At 37.3% G+C, this 23,236-nt stretch overlaps 1 protein-coding gene across 5 annotated transcripts in view; it reads right to left on the reverse strand.

Moving 5' to 3' along the window:
• GRM8 (glutamate metabotropic receptor 8) overlaps positions 1–23,236 on the reverse strand; it is a 780,131-nt gene that overhangs the window by 446,188 nt on the left and 310,707 nt on the right. For all 5 annotated transcript variants that reach the window (XM_017549479.2, XM_037746051.1, XM_037746049.1 and 2 more), the window contains exons 4-5: positions 2,172–2,307; positions 1,586–1,740 (exon numbers count right to left, since the gene is read on the reverse strand). In XM_017549479.2, the coding sequence (XP_017404968.1) occupies positions 1,586–1,740; positions 2,172–2,307 (291 nt within the window). The remainder of the gene's footprint in view (positions 1–1,585; positions 1,741–2,171; positions 2,308–23,236) is intronic.

Consider the following 23,236-nt stretch of genomic DNA (forward strand, 5'->3'; position numbering starts at 1 on the left):
TTTTTGAGATGTAGTCTCACTCTGTCACGCAGGCTAAGGTGCAATGGCGCAATCTTGGCTCATCACAATCTCCACCTCCCCACTTCAAGCGATTCTCTTGCCTCACCCTCCTGAGTAGCTGGGATTACAGGCGCCCATCACCACACCTGGCTAATTTTCGTATTTTTTAGTAAAGACGAGGTTTCACCATGTTGGCCAGGCTGGTCTCAAATTCCTGACCTCAGGTGATCCACCTGCCTTGGCCTCCCAAAATGCTGGGATTACAGGCGTGAGCCACCGTGACCAGCCATCGGTGTCTTTCTTATATCCTCTCCTGCTCTACTTCTCCCGCAGGAAGCAGACAGTGACTTTATGCTGAATCCTGAATACTCAGAACCCGACTTAAACTTCCCTAATTCTTTTCTCTCTTTCCTAGCATGGATCAATGTTCCAGACATTCCTGTATTTCCACGTACTTCAAAATTTCTCTCTTCTATTTGTTCTGTTTTCAGGTAATTCAACAAAGCAATTGTGTTAATGTAATATTATGGAGCCATGGGTAAGTGAACTAAAGTGTCAGTTTGCTCAGGTAACCATTTTACTGAAGGAAGACCCCCTAGAAATAATGCCTTACTCCAAAGGATAATGTTAAAAGTGGGAATTTCAGTTACTGTTAAATCAATTGGAAAAGACATTTAGAAGACAGACTGCATTTCAGGATGCTCCAAGTCTTTCCTGTTGCATTTATTTATCTATAGGATAAGCATCATATACTCATTTTCTATAAATCAAGCATTTTCCCTCCAACAATGCTATAGCCACCACAAATGCCCAAGAAAATATGCAAACTCAAACTCAAAGTGCAATTACTAACATAATGGAAATAACTGACTGTGGTCTTTTTCTTAAAAAATATCCAGTGGGTACTCTTTCCTAAATACACACACACACACACACACACACACACACACACACACACACTCTCTCTCTCTCTCTCTCCATATATATATATATATGTAAATGTGTATATATATATATATGTAAATGTAATGATATTTATATATATAAATTATATATATATAATATGATGAGAAAGCAATACTAGCACTAGATTTCAATTACATTATAGTATAAACAGGATTTGAGTCAGCTAAGAATTAAATCATCATTTATAGCACTGATTTTTTAGAATATATATATATATCTAAAATATTGATCAAATCCTATTTTAAAGGAGAAAGATATGCTTTTAATATTCTTTCAGAAGTAAATATTGTCAGAACTTTCAAATGGACATTATGTTGTAATCACTGCCTGAAAAAAGAAAAAAACATAACAAGAGAAAGCCAGTAGCCCATAAAGCTTCTTATCCATATATGCATGCATACACATACACATACACATACACACACACACACACACACACACACACACACACACACACACACACACACGCTGGGTTAAATACTGGTTTTGACAACTCTGCCATCAAAGCTAAACATTTTATCAAGTAATGAATGCATTTTCTCATATTATGATACTCCAGTTTTGCCTTTAAGTTTAGATCTTACTAAAATAAAACAAATTCTCTATGGTGCATTCATACCATCAATTGATGCTCGTTTGGGCAAAATTGTCACAGCCCCTTCTGCAATCTCCTCTTGCTGATAGACAGGTGCAATTTTGGATCCCCAACTATCTGAGCCAATCCATAGAAAATGTCCACTTTGGTTTAGTTTTTTTGCTGCTTCCAATATCCTCCTATAGGAATAAAAATAAATAACGCATATCACATGTATTAAGAAATACCATAATTATGAATATTGCAAGACCAGCTTCAGAAAGTTGTATACACTCAGTAGGTCACTGTTTAACAATTAAGATGATCATTCTAATTGCCTGAGTCTTATCATCTCCTAAAGAAAATATATCAGAGACTAACTCCAACACATGTTAATTAGCCTTATCCTCAACCTCATTCACATCATTCCGTCTATCACCCTTGTTTGTCTTATCTCATTTTAGTCCCCTAGTTTTACTCTGTAGGTATTTCAGATTTACAAACTAGAAGGTAGCAGAAGACAGTCTGCTATTGCAAGGGAATTACAAGCTTTTATGTTGAACATGAAATATGTTAGAAAGGACATGGGACACAAATCTGACCCTACATACAGAAGAAAAGTAATCAGCACCTGATGTCATCCTCATTGGCAAACATAATCACTGCTCGAGCATTAGGTGTTTCTAGCAGGCGTTTGATAATTTTTTCAAATTCTCCAGGTCTCGGTTCACGTGGGATTTTCTGTGACTGAGCAATGCAGACACCACCTATTTAAAAACAAAAACAACAGCAAAAAAAGAGGGTGTGATTCAGGAAGGGCATTTATTTAATTAGCAAACCTCAATTAGCTACTTTATAAAAGGCACATAATTCAGCAGATTATTTCTCAAAATATGTGTCACTCTCACCTATCAAGAGCAATTGGGTGTGTTTGCATTATAATATATTCACCAAATAAATGACATCAATTACTATTCGGACATGGGTTTCTTTCCCAAAATTTAAATATTATTTTTGTGACTATATCTAAGAAAATCAAGGTATATAAGATGTGTGAAGAGGGTCAAAAGGTGGAAAGAAGAAGTGTTGTTTTGCTGTGTGCAACATAAGCTAATGGACGAGCAACAGAATTAATAAAATATGAATATGTCTTATAGTTGAGATGCTTATGAAGTAGCAAGGTCTTTTTGCTACTTTTATTTACTAGTAGATCTCTTTTAAAGTTAATTTCATTGTACAGCTAATAGAACTGCAGCAAGATCCTCATGCATCAGCATAATGATTTCTTATGAGACAAGTGGTCTTCAAGACTGTATAAGACACAGGCAAACACCAAAGATGTGAACTCTCAATTGACATGCATCTCCACCAAGAAAATCAAAATGGCAGAAATACCATCTCACTTTCACAGCAAATAAAACAGAGAATCCTTCTTTTGGCCTCTCCTGCTTAAGTGATGAGGGACAAAAGAGAAAAGTATAAAAAAGATCTCTGCCTCTAGCCTGGGGTAGGAGGAGAAGAAAGATGTTCCCCCAACTGCAGTGAAACAGAGAGAGAACATTCTGAAACTAGATGAGAAAGCAATATTAGCAATAGGTTTCAACTGCATTATGGTATAAACAGGATTTTTTTTTTTTAGTCAGCTGAGAATTAAATCACCACGTATAGCATTGCTTCAATAGGCAAAGGCATTTTTACTTCCAAACAACTCACAATGCATTCAGTCATCCAACTGTTACTGGATGCTATTATACTCTACTCACTGGGCTCAACATTGGGAATGCACAGTCTAATCCAGGAGTTACAATCTAGTCTGGGAAATAGGCATTCCAATAAGTTATCATGGAATAGAAAATAAAGTATAGAATTAATAGGATATCCAATACAATCAGAACACAGAAGAAGGAATAACTAAAGTGCTTGAGAGCACTGAATTTTAAAGAGCAAACATGTATCCGTATGAGGACAAATGTGGAACATGCCTGGTGGGGGCCAAAGTATGTAAACACCCAGCATGATCATGGTCTCTGGTAGAGACTGGCTGGGTTTGAAGTTGGAAACAATGACAAGGTCCAGCTTGAGAATGGCTTTGTTAGACATGCCAAGTTCTGTAGGCTGAATGTTCATATGTTAAAACTTAATCCCCAATGTGAAAGTATTCAGAGATGAAACTTTTGGGAGGTGATTAGCTCATGAAAACGGAGTCCTTATGAATGGGATTAGTGCCCTTACAGAAAAGACCCCAGAGAGATTCCTTGCACCATCTGTCATGTGAGAACACAGAAAAAAGACACTGAACCAGGAAGAGGGCCCTCATCAGGTCTGACCATGAGGGCACCTTGATCTCAGACCTTCAGCCTCCAGAACTGTAAAAATAAATTACTCTTGATTAAACCATCCAGTATATAATTTTTATTTTTAATTTTTTAGATATGAGGGTCTCACTCTGTCACCTAGGCTGGAGTGTAGTGACCAGATCATAGCTCACCGTAGCCTCAAAGCCCAAGGCTCCAGTGATCCGACCACCTCAACCTCCAGAGTAACTGGGATTACAGGCACATTCCACCAATGCCACACTGGTCTCCTATAATAATTTATTACGGAAGTCCAAAGAAATTAAGACATCAAATAATTTGGACTTTATTCTGAAAACAATGGGAATCTATTAAGTTCATCAGCAGAAGTACATGCTGAACTTTACGCTTTAGGTAGCCTTTCCAAAGAAGAAATGTCTGGTATCCAGACAATAGATTTCCAGTGTGCTGTGATCCGACCTAATGAGTATGGCAGATGTATGACTAGCGCTAGTAAATAAAACTATTTTTCTTATAAATTAGATAACATTCAAAATTATGCCTATAATAGCAGGATTCTTAGTAACCTTATAATATGCATTCCAGAGGTGGTAAATTGCCCATAATACACAAATTGGGCTGTGTGTCACTACCCACAGTTAGCTAGTCTACTTATATACCACTACTAGTTGTGATAATTGATTCATTCCTTCAATAAATATTTCTTGAGTGCCCAGCATCTGCTAGACACTGTGCAGACACTGTGAACACAATGATGAATAAAAGAATTACTCTAAGCTCACAGAGTTCAGAAATATTGTGGGTAAATCAGGCTTAATGCCAAATAACAAGAAAGGAGAAAAAGACGAGAAGGAAGAGGAACAGGAGGAGGAGGAGAAGGAGAAAGAGAAAGAGGAAGAATAAGGAGGAGGAAGGGGAGAAAGTGGAAGAAAGAAGAAGAGGAGGAGGAGGAAGTAGGAGGAGGAGGAAGAGGAAGAGGAGGAGGAAGGAGAGGAGGAAGAAAAAGGAAGAGGAAGAAGAGGAAGGAGGAGGAGTAAGCAGAAGCAGAAGCAGCAGAAGAAATACATCATTATAAATTATAATGAGCCCTGTGTGGAAGAGCAAAGGAATTTAATTTAGATTGAGAAGTGATCAGGGAAAGCCACCCTAAACTGGTATAATATAGCTGAGGTCAAAAGGATGACAGCATGGGAAAGGGCAGGAAAGGGCCAGGAGAGTCAATGAATGAGAGCAGCAGAAATAGGCAGCAAAGAGGAGATGGCGACAAGGGTCAGACTGCAAGTGGCTCTGCAAGGCCTGTGGAAAACTATGAATAATTAAAATACGAAACTTCCTCACTAAATCTTTCTATTTCTTCGATCTCTGACTGGTCCATAGGAATATGTCTCATGTATGAGCATTGCACTCCATGGAAGGAAGACAGATGAGGACCACTGACACAGAGGGCAGGCTGAAGTGGGAAGAACAGGAGGCAATGAGCCCAGCTAGGAGGTACTGGAATAGGCAGTGGGAAATGATAACTGGGGCAGGGCTACTGGTGCTGAGGAGGAGCAGTTGGAGCTAATTCAGAGTAGAATCTCTGAATTAGAATCAATGAAGTTTTGTACTGATTTGATGTAAGTATCGAAGCAATGAGAAACCACTAAGTATGACTCCAAGGATCTGGTCTTTGTGATCAGTTATGTTATGATATCATTAAACAAGAGGGAAATCCAAGAGAATGAGAAGGAGAAAATAATGATTTTGATTGGAGGCAGGTTGTCTTCAAAGTATGCGTGGCATGTCAGACTGAAAAAGTGAATCTTGAGCTAACAAGAGAGAAAGGAATTGTAATAATTTTGTCAGGGGCTGATAGGTTAGGCAGTTGAAGTGTTGTGGGGCAAAGAGGTCACTGAGAGAATATTTAAATCAGCAATAGAAAAGGTGAATTACACAACTCTGAAAAACATCACTATGTTTGGAGAGGGAGGAAAGGAGTGATTACGTATTTATGGAATGAAGTCTAGAGGTAAGTTGAAGACTATGTATAATTTTTTAAAAATGTAAACAAACAAACCTCAGTGAGTAGAAACATTAGGTAACTGCACAAATGTAACATTAAGTAACACTCTCTAGGAAACAATAGCTGTTTCAAAAGACGACTGCCCTTTTAATTAAATTGCCATGATTACTTAAGCATCCCATTAAAGGCGTGTTAAAGCTGAGTATCATTCTGAGACTGTTACTGACTCTGTAGCCATAAGAAATTAAGTTCTGAAAATTTTTATTATGGCTGTTTCAGATGAAGCAAACAAGCAAATCCAAACATACAGTTTAGTCTAAATTCATTGATTTGTTTGTTCACCATGGACCTATTAAGTATTTTCGTTTGTAAAGAGCTGAGTTAGTTGAGTTGAATTTTAACATAGCTTAAAAAGTAATTCACTTTTTGCTATTCCCGTACCTCACCTTACATCTTTCAACCTGGTCAGTTTGTATTTTCCTGGAAAGAGGCACTAGATTATCAATCTATTTAAGCTGAACAAATGCTTGTAGAGAACCTGCTCCAAATGGCATTGTGCTGTTTAGTGCCTGTGGATATTTTGTTAAAGTGTACACTGATCATTTCTCAAATGATTATAGTTAGAAGACTGGGATTATTTTCTTAACCCTGACATCCACTCACTCTTTCTTTCTTCATATCCGTCAAAAAGCCATACAGCTAATCTGTTCATAAGCACTCATGATCTAGTATGTTTCAGGAGCTACAGACAGTCAAAGATTGCCAGTCCTGGAAGTTATAATTGAATGACAATATGTACACATAAGAAATATCAGACAAGGGCGTAAATTAGGTAACAAAGATAACAGCATAAGCTATACCACAATTCAGTAATAAATGACAAATAGGTTATCCCCTAAAATAGTCCTATGACTTCATAAATGAAAGAGATCATTACATACTGTTAGAATTTGGTTTAAAAAATCCAATGAAATTCAAAGATTCAGACCTAATCAAAGATATGTTTTCCATACAATACTCAACATCTATTGCTTGACTTTCTAAAGAAACTATCCGTCTTAATTTAAATTCCTGGGTAATTTGTCCACTGCATCCATTCTTCCATGTCTCACTGTGAAAGATTACTAATTGTGTACAATTCAAGGGACATTAACTTTCCCATTCTGCAGGGGTGTTCCTGTTCTGTAATTTTTAAAGCTTAGTACTTACAAGAAAAATGTTGTATGAAGGATTTATAATTGGATGTTTTCTAGAATTTCCTGGCTAGTTTCCTTCCAGCCTGTGTATATTTTTTCCTTATGATTACTTTACAATAATTTAAAGATCGTTTGTTGAATTGAACGCTTTATGTATACTCTACAACACACATGATCACCCCTTTGCAGTCTCATTTACTCAATGACACCGTCTCTATTCCTAATGGCAGAACTTGAAGGTTTGTATCATGACCATCTTTCTGATAAGGAAAATGAGAAACAGGAGTACCAACAGCTTGCAAGATACTGAAATCCAGGTTCAAAGCCAGATTTGTCTGCCTCTAAGTCTAGACTTCTTCCAACAGCTTGCCCATCCAAAATTGACTATACCCATGGCTTAATGGTTTAGCAACTGCAAATGATTGATGGATAAGATAAAGCAAATTTAAAGACTCATTTTTAAAACTCTGCCAGTTGTCCCTTATAAATCTAACTGACAGCTACACAAATACAGTACTTCTGTTGAGTATTAAGAGCTTAATTAAGATACTTGGAATTCATGCAGATTATAGAACTAACTTAAAGCTCTTCAGCATATAGCCAGTCTGCTCTCCAAATTTTCCAATTGTTTCTGTTGATGCATGTTCTCAGGAAGAATTTTCTGAGGTTCTTGTCTTCCACTTCACTTTTGTACTACAGCAATCATAATTTTAATTGGACTTTTTAAAATTATTTCTTTTTCTTCTTCTTCTTCAATTAGAGCTCCATGAGTTCTGAACCTTGTATCAGTATACCCCAACACATATCACTGTGTTTGGTACATAGATTTAAACAAATACTTGTTGAATAAATAAATGCAAGACTTGTGAAAGTTACTGCTAGGATAGAAAAATAGAAATGAGACATTCTTGCTTTCAAAGACTTCCCCATCAAGTAGGGACACAAGTAGCAATATGTAAATATATGTTTAAAAGTAGATGTCATTAAAAGAAAAAAAAAAAAAAAAAAAAAAAAAAAAAAACATGGGCCATGACAATTCAGAGGAAGTTGTCACTGAAATGGGATCTGCCTCCCAGAACAGCTTTTATTAGGGTGCCATGAATTAGAATACTACCTAAGCCTTAGTGTGTTCATCTGTAGACTGGCTTTATAGTTTGCTCATATTGATAAAAGAGCAAATTTGTAAGCAATGCCATTTCAGAATTTTTACCTCTTTACAAGGCTGAGTCTTGTGGGTGAGCAGTCGTGTATCTCAGGTATGAAAGATAAAAGGATTGCATGTTTTGGTTTCCAAGTGCCGAGAGATGGTGGAATAGAAAATAAAATAGACTTGTCAGAAGATCTGACGGTGGCCCCGTGTAATCTTGAACAAGTCTCTCATCTCTCAATTTCCTCATCTCTGTAATGAGGTTTATAATAACTATCTCTCAGGTATACTGTGAGAATCCAATTAAAAACTCCTATAGCAATGTGGCACATTATTATCAGTGTTAATCATAACCATTATCAGTAATAATCATAACCAGACAAGGATCATCACCAACACTGAAAGGAGAGATGGTTGATATTCATCCCTGAAACATGGGATTTTCAACAGATCATATTTTTGAACGCTTCACCATTTTATGAGTAATATTATCAAATGTCCTAAATTCTGAAAAGTAATACTTGCTCACTTGCCTGTGCCAATAGATGAAACGACTAGATTTCACTCTTCAACTATTGTTGATTACAATGTAATCACGGCAGTTTTAAGGTGAGAGAATGGGAAAAGTCATTTATATTCTCACATCCCACGATTTTACTCTCAAGAATTAATTCTTCTTTCAAATGGATTCCATAAGGATTAAAGATTTAGTCTGAATATCTGAGTTGAAATTGGAATTTAACTATTTAATAAAATGGTTAAAACTATTAAAATATTAATGGTGCCAAATGTTAAACAAAAGTTGTTGTGGAAACAACCATGTTTTGTTTCATTCAAATATTCATGCTACCTTTTTAAGAGGCGGGAATCTAAAGTGTTGAGATAATGCTGTTGGACTCTCCTAGAAGCAGACCTCAGAAGGAGTTTGAAATGCACAAAATTTGCTCTTGGCATCTACCCTATGGAGGGCTCGGGAAAAGCAGGACTAGGCAGAGAAATCCAGCTGGGTATGGCCCAGTGACAGGCTGCTGACACCACAAGGAGTTCTGAGGCTACAATGGCCTTCAGAGTTGCTTTAAAACAGGCCACCAAGGCCAGGCCACTACACCTCCACATCAATCAGTGTGATGATTCATTTTGTGCATCAGTTTGGGCCACAGGCTGCCCACACAGCTGGTTAAACATTATTTCTGGGTGTGTTTGTGAAGTTGTTTTCAGGAAAGATTGGCACTTGAATTAGTGGACTGAGTAAAGCAGACTCCCTTCTCCAATGCAGGCTGGAATCATTGAGGACCTAAATGGAACAAAAATGTAGACTAAGGTTGAATGAACTCAGCCTAGCTGCTTGAGCTGAGACATTGATCTTCTGCTGTCAATGCCTCTGGCTCTCAGGCATTCAAACTACACCACCGGCATTCTTGAGTATCCAATTTGAAGGCAGCAGATTGTGAAACTTTTCAGCCTCCATAATTGCGTGAGCCATTATCTGCCAATAAATCTCTTTGGTTCTGTTTCTCTGGAAAACCCTGACCAATACAATGAATCAATCAGATTTGGGCCACTGGTGACCTTGGATGAGGCAGCTCTCTGTAGCCAGGACACTCCCTCATAGGGTTTGGAGCTGCAGGCTGTTTGCCTATAGCACTCCGAAAAATAGGAATAACAGGTCCTCCACCGACAGGATCTTAAAGGTCAGTTCACCATATGTACAAATTGAAATTTATGCAAAAATGAAGGTATCATTTTTCTGAAACAATAGTATAAGGCTAATAACAGAATGTTATTGTTGAATGTTAAAACTCCCTTTCAAAGATGTCCTGTTGCACAAAGAAAGGCAATCTATACAAATGGTAGAAAACTGGAATTGAAGTCAGCACAAATAAGAGAAATAGGACCTTAATTCTTTCTGGTATTTCAATAAAGAAGTTTCGTTAAAACAATCTAAAAGGACAAAGGATTATGTTTTTAGTTGTTGCTCATTTATAAGACAAAAATCTCTATTAATAATATAGTAGAAGAAAAATAAAACAAGAAACAGTGTCACAGCACCAAGTTCCAACTGTGATGAAAACTGAGGATTAACTTATTGGGATGAAATTACTTACAAAGCTGTATATAGAATATTGTGTGATTTAAAAAAAAAAAAAAGTGGCTACAGTATTATCAGTATCTCAAGTTAGTTCGCAATTTCCATCAAATTAAATTCTATATAAATCAACTCAAGTCTCTGGCTATATAATTTGTTAGAACTACATGGCAGACTTAGGTTTCAGTGTACAAATAAAGAAAATTATCATTTTATCAATTGTTAAAGGGAATGACTAGACTATTGGTAAAAATGATTAAACTTGCAGTTTGACCATAAGAAATTTGCCTAGAATTGACCATTTTTTGATATAAAAATAAAATGTGATACAGCCCACCCACCATTATTTATTTCTTATGAACATGCTTCAGATAATAGCAATAGGCAAAACAAAATAACCAGGTTATTTTTTTTAAAGGCAACAGAAACATATGAATTCTCTACCCTAAATATCCTTAGCATTATTTATATTTCCATCTTTCTGAAGACATAAGTAAAATAACAATTTGGCCTAATGTAATTGGTCCTTTAGTGGTAGCTGAGTAAAATCTGTTCTATGGTTTAAATAAGTGTAATCACGCCTCCGGTAACAATATTTTCACCTCCTCATGTGGTGTACAACTGGGACTTAGCAGGAAAGTGCACAACATGAAACTGTGTAAGTTTATCAGCTTAAAGTGTATTTTGCAAAAAAGAAGATTTATCTCACACATCACTGTAAAGAAAAAGTGTTATCTTTACCAACATGAATTAAAAGAGCAAAACTGCACTTACATTTATGTTCATTTTCTCTCTCTCTCTCTCATACTTTCAAACATTTTATACTTTTTCCTCTATCAAATACCATGTGGAATCTTAAAGGGATTCTGAAAAGCAATACAATGAAGGAATGGTGCAGAAGAGGCATGCGCTACCCTGCACGGGGAAACAAAGACAATCCACTATGAAAAGGGACTGCAGCAGAAACTGACACTTTTCAAAAGAAGACATACAGGTGACTAACATATGAAAAAATGTTCAACATCCCAAGTCATCAGAGAAATGCAAGTCAAAACCACAGTGAGATATCATCACATACCAGTCAGAATGGCTATTATTAAAAGGTCAAAAAATAACATGTTGGTGAGGCTACAGAGAAAAAGGAACACTTATACACTGTTTGTGGGAATGTAAATTAGTTCAGCCACTGTGGAAAGTAGTGTGAAGATTTTCTCAAAGAACCAAAAACAGAACTACCATTCATCCCAGCAACTCCATTACTTGGTATCTACCCAAAGGAAAAGAAATTGTTCCACCAAAAACACACATACACCTGTCTGTGTGGAATCAACATAGGTGCCCATCAGCAGTGGACTGGATTTAAACAAATGTGATATGTATACACCATGGAATGCTACACAGCCATAAAAAATAATAAAATCTTGTCTTTTACAGCAACATGGATGCAGCTACAAGCCATAATCCTAAGCAAATTAATGCAGAAACAAAACAAAATATTTCACGATCTTACTTCTAAGTGTGACCTAATCTTGGGTACATACAGACATAAAGAAGGGAACAATGGACATTGGGAATTCCAAAAGAATGGAGGGAGGGTGGCAAGAGGTGAAAACTTCCTGTTGGGTACGATGTTCATCTTCTGGGTGATAGGATCAACAGAAACGCAATCCTCAGCATCACACCATACACCTTGTAACAAAACTGCACATGTACCCCCTGAATCTAAAATAAAAATGGACATTAAGAAAAAGGAAAATCATAAGTAAAAAGAAAAGAAAAGGACCTTAGCACAGAGCACCCCTCTCCTGCCTGTCTGCAGATGTACTCTCAGAGAGATGCTGTGATCTGGAGGTGGATTGGGCCTGGGTAGGTTCACAGAGTTGGTGTCCATGCTGGGCTCTCACTCAGCCATGGCTCACCACAGATCTGGGGGTCTGCTCAGAGGGACAGAGGAGTGTGGTGAATACGAATCTTGTATCTGAGATCAAACTTCCTAGGTCCAAATCCTGGCCCTTCTCTTCTTAGCTATGTGAGACTGAGTAAGTCAGGTGACTTCTATGTACCTCTGTTCCTAACCTGGAGATTGAGAGGATGCTGCCCAAATGGCCTTTGTGAAGAGATTCAATAGACACTCAACACATCATGTTGTTCTCAGAAAACACCTGTTAGTTGTAAATTGTTGAAACTCAAAATCAACAGCCCCCACACGGAAACAGTGACTCTCTTTTCATCAGTGATATTCACCTGCATTATTTGTAGAAACCTCAAATTTCATTCCCCGAGTATACACAGAATCACAGCTCATACTAGAGATTCCTCAAGGGAGACATAGAGTTGGTCGCAGAAAGCTGTACAGTTAGAATAGAAACTTGCCACACAATAGAAATGAACATTTGATATGTTGCCTCTTCTCACCTCTTCCTTTGAACTGGAAATGTCTAAGGAGACATGGGTAGAGGTACTGGGAAAGATTCAGAGAAAGAAAGAAATATAAAAGAAGAGAATCAGAAAGGCAGGAAGGGAGAAGAGAAATGGTGTGAGGGGAGAATGAAAGAGAACAAGAGTGGGAAGAGGAGAGCTGAGGGAGAACACCAAGTCCACAATTATGTATGGAACTGGGCAGAAAAGGAATTCTCTGTAGGGCCAAAACAGCAAATGCGGGGTGAGAAACACTTGGAGAAGGAGCACTTGACTAGGTTTAAATGAATTTCATTTAATTTCATGTGTTGTGTGCACTTGTATTTTTTTTTGGATTATTTTTGGTGAGTGATTTGTGATCTTTGTTTTCTCTGTTTGTTTTTGCCAGTTCAAAAATTAGGTTCCCAGATTCCAGAGCCAAAAAAAATGACAGGAAAGTTTCAAAAGAGAAAACGAACTTCCTCTAAATGCTCAAATGCCTAATATGAACAGACTCTCTGACATATTTTCCAGCCCATTGCCTGGAAAAACAATTATGACAAAGACAATATTGTAATCAAAATGAGCACTATTTAAATTTCTTACCTATTCTGGACTTAAAAAAAGAGCATTAGACTTTGAATTAAGCCCATTACAGAATTAATAATTTCATTACCGAATTGTACAAAATTAAACACTCCAGTGTTTCTCTAAGTCTTGTGAAGCCTGATATCTGTGACTACTCATTGGGTGTGTGACAAACACATGAATAAATAAGAAGCCACTATTTCCTGATACAGTGAAATTATCTAATAAATAGATAAGCATATCCATGTTTTAAAACCACCATCATTCAGAAAAAGGCAAAGTATCCTAGCATCTGTGTTATATGTGTACATGACATGAAGCAATTTCCAAATACCTTCTGCAGATAGGAGACTCTCAACAGTCCAACAGCAGCTATTAGAGCTTATAATCTATGTGCACTATTCTCCTCAGCACCAGGTAATATCTGATTCTACTTATCCGTATTACCTTGATTCTGCTATGTATTAGCTTTCAAACAGTGAGGGGTCTTTGTTCAAAGCAGCATTTTCAACAGATAAGAGGGGTAAGATTCTCAATTTAAGAACGAAGAAACTGATAGCAGAAAGGTCATTCTTACTTTAGCCAAATAACCCTTCTGAGCAAGGGTTGTACCATCAGCAGTGTATGACAGGGATCAAACTAGGAAATGGACTGCAAAGAACAAAAATCAGCACCCAAAGCATTTAAAAGCTCAGTCTTTCAAGGAAATGCAAGTAACATGTAGTGTTTCTCTAGGTAATGCAAGCTCATTCTCTACAGGAGAATTTGATCTACGTGTTTAGTATAGAAAAAGGTTAAAAATGCAGTTATGTATTTAACTTTTCAGATTTAGATAATACTAAAAAAAGAGGAGAGTAAATACATATGTTTTTGATAGCAAGCCATCTAATATCTTCTTGGGCTCTGGAGACAATCCTATCCTGGCTTCCCAAGTAGCTAGGACTACAAGTGTGTGCCACCATGCCCAGCTAATGATTTCACTTTTGTGTAGATAGGGGTCTCGCTATGTTGGCCAGCTGGTCTCAAACTCCTGGCCTCAAGGAACCCTACTGCCTTGGTCTCCCAAAGTGCTGGGATTACAGGTAGGAGCCACCATGTCCAGCATAATTCTTTCAAGAACTCTTGTTAAAATACATTTTGGACTAGATTTTATTCAAAATAGAAGAATATTAGTAGCTGGAGATGCAAGAACCTCCTCCAACCACACACACACACACACCCCTCTATTACTTTTTCCTTAATGAATTATCTACTTTTAGAACAAATAGAAAATAATAATATATTTGAATAGGAAAATATCTTTTAACTATGTTTTAATATCTAATTTCAGCCTCATAATATCCTAATGCTATCAGATTAGCAGGGTAAACATTATAAATTTCTTTTTACATTGAAAAAACTGTCCCCAGCTGGGCGTGGTGGCTCACACCTGTAATCCCAGGACTTTGGGAGGCCAAGGCAGGCAGATTACAAGGTCGGGAGTTCGACACCATCCTGGCCAACATGGTGAAACCCCATCTCTACTAAAAATACAAAAATTAGCTGGGCGTGGTGGTGCGTGTCTGTAGTCCCAGCTTCTTGGGAAGCTGAGGCAGGAGAATCACTTGAACCCATGAGGCGGAGTTTGCAGTGAGCCAGGATTGCACCACTGCACTCCAGCCTGGCAACAGAGTGAGACTCCGTATCAAAAAAATAAAAATGAAAAAAGAAAAACTGTCCCCAAGATCACATGGCTAGTGAGGAATCAAATGCAAATGCAAACCTTGTGAACCTAATCCTAACAGCAAATAATTATCATAATTTGCTATTATCTCTCAGTAATTGTCTCCTTGGTCATTACGTTACCTCGACATATATAAGTAAATACAGCATCAACAGGTAAGGTGGTGTATTCAAAATGTGAACTTCAAAGTTTTACATCATCAAGGCTGCATAGTTTAATGTTCTATGTCTGGTTCAAGTTGAACTGAAATTTGATGGACTGTGATCTTCTCAAAAGAGCCCATGGCAAGCTATTTTCTCCATAAACCGGGCCTGCCTGTCATCACTCATGGAGCATTAACTGAGCTCTTGCTACATGCTGAGCTCTGTTAGAATCTGGAGTTATATGAATGAATAAGAAGACACAGTCCCTCATCTTCAGGAGTCAACAGTAAACAACACAATATGTAAATAAATGTTACAATTTGATGTGAGAAATGCTCTAATATAGGGTAGCATAGGGACAAAGGACCAAGAAAATGGAATTTGGCAACTGTGAGTAAGATTCACTGGCTCTTGCTAGTGATCTGGGAAATACGTGGTCAGAGAAGCATAAAAAATAGTTGTATGATACATTGATACGCATCAGAATCAAGTCAGAAAACATTTCAGAAGTGAGATTATGCTTGATTCAGCCAGCCAGAAACCAGCAAAATCTGTTTCTAATAGATACTACCAGTCAACAGACATGCATATTTCCTGACAATGTTGTCATTGACTATGATGTAATAAACACCCTGCTTTATGTACAAAAGGAGATTTAATCTCACTTTTCCACAGTAAAAAACAGACAACTCATGTTACTGTAGAAGGAACACAGAAAAAAACTAAGTTAACAATCAAAATGACCACTGGAAGGGGAAATAGGAAAGCATCAATCCTAAGAAGGAAGGATTTCAGCTGGACTCAATAAAATGTAATCACAACTAATCAAATAGCTATCTATAAGACTTTATTTTAATGTTAAAACACATCAGGACTTGTGAGAATAGGTTTTTAAGTATTTATTCCTATTATTAGAAATTTTGAAAATGTGCAAGTCAGTTCAATATTTCATAATTTAAATATGCACTGTCAAACAATCTTTTACTGAAACCAAAAGCATCTACATTCTCAGTGTTATAGAAAACATAGCAGGTGTTTTTATAACATTCTGCATTAAACGGTATTGTTTATCTAAGGGGGTTCTTAGAAAAGAACATTAAGCTTTCAACAATCCCAACATCATCCAAGCACAAAAGTGAAAACCGATCAGAACTGCAAATGGCAAAAGGATAACAATTTGTTACCTCATAAATTTCTGTGATATAATTTCCACAATTTCCATTCACGTGGTGACTTTCAGACAAAACTCATTCTCCTTGCAAATGCATTATAGCTTAACCATATATAACATGTAAATATCTACAAATGAAAAGCAGCTTAGGTTAAAAAAAAAAAAGAAAGAAAGAAAGATACATCCTGGAATATAAACAGAATAACAGAAGCTCTCATTCTAACATTATAACAAGTTCACTCATAGCATGCTATCCTCTTCTCGCCCTGGCAAGGGAGCATACCCATGTTCCCTCTGCATGACCCTGGGCAAGATGTGTAACCTCTGTGGCTATCACTTCCTTCATTTGTAAAAAGAAGGGTGCTTGACAGGATAATCTCAAGATGCCTTTGAATTTCAACATTTTGTGTTTCTATGAATATACCACATAGCTGCCTCCCATGAGTACTGTGAATTATGTAAGTTCTAATATGGGAATAGAACATCATGTAAAACACAATAAATTGCTTTTTGAAAACCCTACAAGAGACGAACCAGAGAGTACAGCAGAAAACTTTTCCAGTTCAAAATGATACATCCTGACTTCACAAGTCAAAGCATGACTGGGAAACTTATAAACATTTTCGTAAGTGTACTGGAGCCTTGGTCAGGTGCTAGGGGTCTGGTGAACATTCACTAAAGCACTATAGTTCTCTTTTCAGTTCAAAAACAAATGAAAAGAGTGTGGTGGGTGACAATGACTTCCATTTTACTATTCAATAATAGCCTTGCTTTTCCTCCCCTCATCCATTTCTCTCTCCTATTTCTTTACCCTACTCCACTTTCCCTTTCTCTCCCTTCCTTTGCCCTTCTCTTACTCTGCCTTTCCCATTTTAAAAACCCGAAAATGGAGATGAGTCACCTGATACAGCACCCTTTCAATTACTTCTGTCTTGTTACCCTCAGGCTCACTAATAGCAGCAGAACCAAAAAAAGACTGTTGTATGGCCTGGCCTCTTGCTGAGCATGGAAAATAGAGAACATTCGTTTACTTCCAGGTTATGAATTGAATGTGTTTACCCATAAAATTCATATGTTGACGCCCTCCCCCTCTAAAGTAATAGTATTGCCTTCAGAAGGTAATTAGGTTTAGATGAAGTCACGAGGGTAAGACTCTCACATGGGATTAGTGTCCTTAATAGAAGAGGAAAGATCAGATTGATCTCTCTCTCTTCCTCTCTCCCCTCCACCCCCGTCTCTCCCCCTACCCTTTTTCTCTGTCTCCCCCATCATGCAAGAACACAGTGAGAAGGCCATCGTCTGCAAGGCAGGAAGAGAGCCCTCACCAAGAATCCAATCAGGCTAACGTCCTAATCTCAGACTTTCCAGACTCTCAGTGGCTAAATGTCTCTCATTTAAGCCACTCAGTTTATGGTATTTTGTTTTAGCAACCTGAGCTAACATACTCTACATTCTCCAAATACCCGACTAAATTGTCTAGTATAAAAAAAAAAAAAGCAGGGAAAAGAGGAGTGAAATGTCATCAACATTTTGAAAGTCGAAAAGCAGATGATTACCAAGTTGCACTTGACTTACCAGAATAGAAAAAGCTCAATGAGAGCCCACAAGGAGTGGGGCTGGGGCTTAGGCCAACAGAAACAGAGCTGGTGTTAACTTAACATGAGGAAGGCTCGGGGGTGGAGGTACCAGAGACTCCAGAAGGTGGGGCTGCAAATGGAATTGGTTAAAAATCTCTAAAGTCCCTTGCCTCAACTCTAGTCCCTCTGCACAGAAGATCAGAGAGTCATTTTCTGTAGAGGATGAACTCAGGGACATCAGACACAGCTGGAGACATAGAAAGTTTCCACAGAGTGAAAGTCTGCATACTGAATGGATAGTCCCTGGTCCCCTTTCCCTGTTTAGCATCCAGATGTCAGTAGCCTAACTTATCTCCCCCAACCCACCTCTGCCCCCACTAAATCCCATGCAGGAAAATGGAATAGTCTTCTCTGGAGAATCTGGCCCAAGGGTGATGACATACTGATACTTACATGTAGATGTCTCCCACTAAATGACCAATTGTACCTGCTCAAGCTAAAGTAAAGCCCACTGGCCAATGAACTTGTCCTCACTTCCAGGGCTCACAAACACCACGTCAGCACCTCACTCTTAATGTCACAGCAGACATTTCAGAGGAGCCTCTACTGTGAAAGTCAGAAACCAAAACAAACAGAAGAGATGAACTCAGAGGACATAGAAATAAGATATAGAGACAACTTCAAGAATATTAATATCCTCAGAGACAAGACAATGTGTCCATGAAATAAGAATAGGAAGAAATAGCTCCCAGGAATTAAAAAAAAGAGAGAGAGATAGAAATATCTCAAAATATAAGATATAACAGCAAGTTGAGAAAATATTTTAGGAAGCAAAACAAAAGAATGATCATAAAATTAGAGAATTCATTCAGGAGGTTTAACTTTCCAATTTTGAAATCTCCAGAAGAGAAAATAAAGGGAGGCCATTACCAAAGAAAAATTTAAGAATGCTTCTGAGAACTGAAGAACATGAATTTTTGGATTAAAAATACTTCTAAAGTGCCAGCAAAAAGAAAAGGGAAGGAAAAAGAGGGAAGAAAACCCAATATGAAGGAACATTAACACAAAATTTTAAAACACTTGAGAGTAAAAACAGATTACAGAGAAGGATTAAGGCTCGGAATGAATGGCTTCAGGATTTTCCACAGCAATAAAGTCAAAAGAAAATGGAGCAACACCCTCAAAATTATAAATGAGTTTTATTTGAAATGAAAAGAAAGCAAGCCAAACTATAAATCAAGTGTGGGTAGAATAAAGACTATTTCAAATATGAAGAAAGCCCAAAGCATTATTTACCTTCCATGCACACCTTTTTAAGGTAACTTCCGAAGGATGGAAGGAAGCTTTCCAACGAAGGAAGGAAACAAGAACGAACAAGACCCAGAATCCAAGTAGAAGCGAATTCAGCACAGGAGAAAGAAAGGGGATTTCCAAAGTGATGATGAAGAGAAGCAGAGTTAACAGCCCTCGAAGGCCCATAGATATCCCATCTAGATTAGAGCAGGAAAATGGAAGCCTCTAGAAGAATCTCCAAGAAGAAAAGAAACCAGATGGGCTGTTTGAGGTGTTTGGATACACTGAAAGGATATGTACAGTTCTGTCAGAGTTTGAGGATGAACTGAAAAGTTATATAGAAATCTAAGCATATGAAAGAGCACGAAATGATTAATTTCAGGAAAAGCAAAATGTGTAAGAATAGAAATAGTATTTTAGTGCACTATCTAGATTAACTGTAACATCAAGTGCAGAATCATGATAACAGAAGCACTGAACACCAATGAAACTGGAATTATGACACAATCCTACTGGAAAGATTGGAGGAAACGAAGTATATGTGTGTTCATATGCACATACATGAGCAACGTGTGTTCATATGCACAAACATGAGCAATGTGTGTTCATATGCACAAACATGAGCAATGTGTGTTCATATGCACATTCATGAGCAATGTGTGTTCATATACACATACATGAGCAACGTGTGTATTGTGGGGAGTTAAATCATCATCTTCCATAGTAGACAATCAAAATGAAAGCTAAAAGTAAAATCAGGAAGGAGCAACATAAACATGTTATGTGAAAAATGGAGACAAATACCAGAAAAACAGCTAAAGGGGTTGGAAATAAATTGTTCCTGGAGAGTAAGGCTCAAAAGTGGAGGGAGGCCAGTGGGTTTTTGTTAAGCCCAGAAACACTATATACAATACCACTTGAGTAAAATACATATTTGGGGCCCTGATTTTTAAGGTCACTGGGTGGGAGAGGGGATGATATGGTTTTTAAATGTGTTCTCACCCAAATCCCATGTTGAAATGTAATCCCCAATGCTGGAGGTGGGGACTGGTGGGAGGTGATTGGATCATGGGGGCAGAGTTCTCATGAACGGTTTAGCACCATCTACCCTTGCTACTGTACAGTGAGTGAGTTCTCACAACATCTGGTTTAAAAGTGTGTAGCACCTCCCCCTTCCTCTCTTGTGTCTGCCATGTAAGGCACCTGTGCCCACTTTGCCTTCCACCATGAGTAAAAGCTCCCTGAGACCTCCCCAGAAACAGATGCCACTATGCTTCCTGTTCAGCCTGCAGAATCATGAGTGAATAAACCTCTTGTTTTTATAAATTACCCAGTCTTAGGTATTTTTTTAATCAGTGCAAGAACAAACCAATACAGAGGAAAGAAGAGTTTAAAGATAGCCAGATGATTTTAGTCCTATACGTTAGGGAAGCATCTTCTATAACCAGGTTTCTCCTTAAAACTTCTCTGCACCTTTATGCCTGTGCCTGTATCATCTTACACCAATTGTTTATTTTCTTGTTTTTGTGGCATAACAGGTGCTTGCATAATCTTTTTAGAAACAAAACCCAGAAAACAACATGCATTGACTAAAATAATAAGAACCACATGAAAATCCATGTTGAGCCTGGGTTTAAAGCATCTGCTTTTCATGTAAGTCAACACTAAACTACTAACCTGCCCCTAATTGGTCTCATACCCAAATGTCAAAGATTCTTTTCAGATATATCAGTAATTGGTTTTAATGACAATAAGACCTATATTTAATCAAAACCACCACTGACACTTTATCCGGATATTGTTTGTAATATTGTTTGTTGTTTATAAAGAAAATAAAAGTCTTCTCACATAAAGATATAATTATTGCCCAAGTAATCATTTTAAAGAACTTCAAGGGCCATAAGAAAATGAAGTTCAGTGGGCAAAATGGCTTCAGACGACAGCAAAACATGTGCGGACCCAGAGGTAGGTATTTGCAGCCATGTGCCTTGGCAGAGTTTACTCTAGTGTCCCAGCTATGGGGTATGCAAGTTTATAACTTTGGTAGGTGTTCAGTAGTGTTTCATAAGAGAGTGGAGTGTGAAATATATCAGTGGCTGTCTTCCAACCCCTCCAGATAGAGCTTGAAACTCTGGCATGAGTGCTTTTAGGAAGAGAAGAGGTTTGGGAAAGCTTCTTGGCAAAATCTGAGCTAACCCGTTCAGATTGAAACTTGATGAGTTCTATTTGAGAAATAAATCACAGATTCCATTAATCTGTGATTCAAATACATCTACATGTATTTTTTAATATATGGTAGACATTGAGGCTCTGGAATTAATTACCTCACAGTTCTCCAGAAAGGATCTGGAATGGTTTCTTTTCCAACAGCAAATGGGCCACCTACGTCTAGACTCCTTGCTGAATGAAGAGACTCCTTGCTCCTCATCACTTATATAAGAGAAAGGAGAATCAAACATCAGCAACAGTGAGAAAGGTCTCATGCTGAGGCCCAGGCCAGGCAAGGGGACTGGATCCCAGTTGACAGAGAATTTGGATCCAAATGATGAAAGAAATAAAAGGTATTGGATTCATAAGGCATTCCTTCATTTCGATACCAAATAATAAATATTCATTTTAAATCTCATGGGTTTCAAACATCACTTGGGCATAACATTAGGAACAATCATGTAACTCAAAAACTATTATTTTCCTGCATTATGTCACTGTATGACAGGGATTAGACTGTATAATCCCTCTGGATCTCATGGATGTCCCAGATATAGTAACTCGTGTGATATCAGGTTGACACATTGTCTTCTAGTAACAGGTTTTTCTCACCCTCCCTAACTCATATCCATAATCCTCACATGGGTGATACTGCCTGCCTGCCTTTATTCCTTTTCTTTCTTTCCTTCCTTCCTTCTTTCCTTACTTCCTTTTTCCTTCCTTCCTTTCTCCCTTCCTTTTGACTCTCTCTTTATAGAAAAAAATACTAATCTTATAAACTGATGTCAATAAGAATTAGATTCTTATCTAGCTCTAATTGTATGCAGCATTACGCAAAGGAAATTAATGAACTTGGGAGCCTCTCTGAGCTTATAACGTATATAAGAAGCTGAATGAGGAAAACGAAGGAGAAAGAGGTCATTGGCCTTTATAAGAACAAAATCCATAGCCAAATAAATGCTACTTCACAATACTCCAGGGGAAAAAAGGCCCCAGTGAATGTCTGGGGAACTCAGTAGGCAAGAACACAATGTATGTGAGACCAGAAGAAAAGCAGGCAAAGAAGAGACACAGGGAAACAGAAAAGGTATAGAAATGAAGGGAAGGGAGATGGCGGTTAATAATTTCAAGTAGAATGTGACAGAAAACAACAAGACCTCAAAACAGGAACGTTTTCTTCATGTTTTTCATTTATTAAGCATGAAAAACTCCCCAAAATAGCACTTGATTCATCATTTTCAGAGCTATAACAAAGATTTCTTCTATTTTTCTTCAGAATGGTTAGCATTCTTTTTGCATGGGTGCCATAGCACAACACAGGCATAAAACTGTGAAAAATTAAATAGCTCAAAAAGTGTAGGTGGGCTTCTGTGAAATTTGTGCTGAATGAATTTTTAGAAAGCAGAATGCAGTACTAGAATTGCTGCATATGTGTTCTATTATTAAATATCTAACTCTTCTAAACTGGGAAGGATAATAACAAGCAATCTGTGGGAAAACTGAAGATCTAAACAATACAATTCTCAAACTAAAATAAAACTGACTTGGTATATTTTACTTTTTTAATTGTGAAAACAGCATTGTGAAATCACAGCACAAAGACATAAAGAAAAATTTATAAGAAAAAAATGTTCTTATATTCTTATCATCCTAGCATTAGAAAATTATGATTTATTTCAGTCTTTATCCACAAAAATCCATAATTATTGGTTATTATTGTGTATATACTTTTTGTGTTTCGTTTGCCACTAAGCATTATATTATATCATTAGTATTCTTTTTTTTTTTTTTTTTTTTTTTTTTTTTTTTTTTTTTTTTTTTTTTTTTTTTTTTTTTTTTTTTTTTTTTTT

This window comes from Cebus imitator, unplaced genomic scaffold (assembly GCF_001604975.1).
Source record: "Cebus imitator isolate Cc_AM_T3 unplaced genomic scaffold, Cebus_imitator-1.0 Scaffold219, whole genome shotgun sequence".
NCBI classification, from domain to species: domain Eukaryota; kingdom Metazoa; phylum Chordata; class Mammalia; order Primates; family Cebidae; genus Cebus; species Cebus imitator.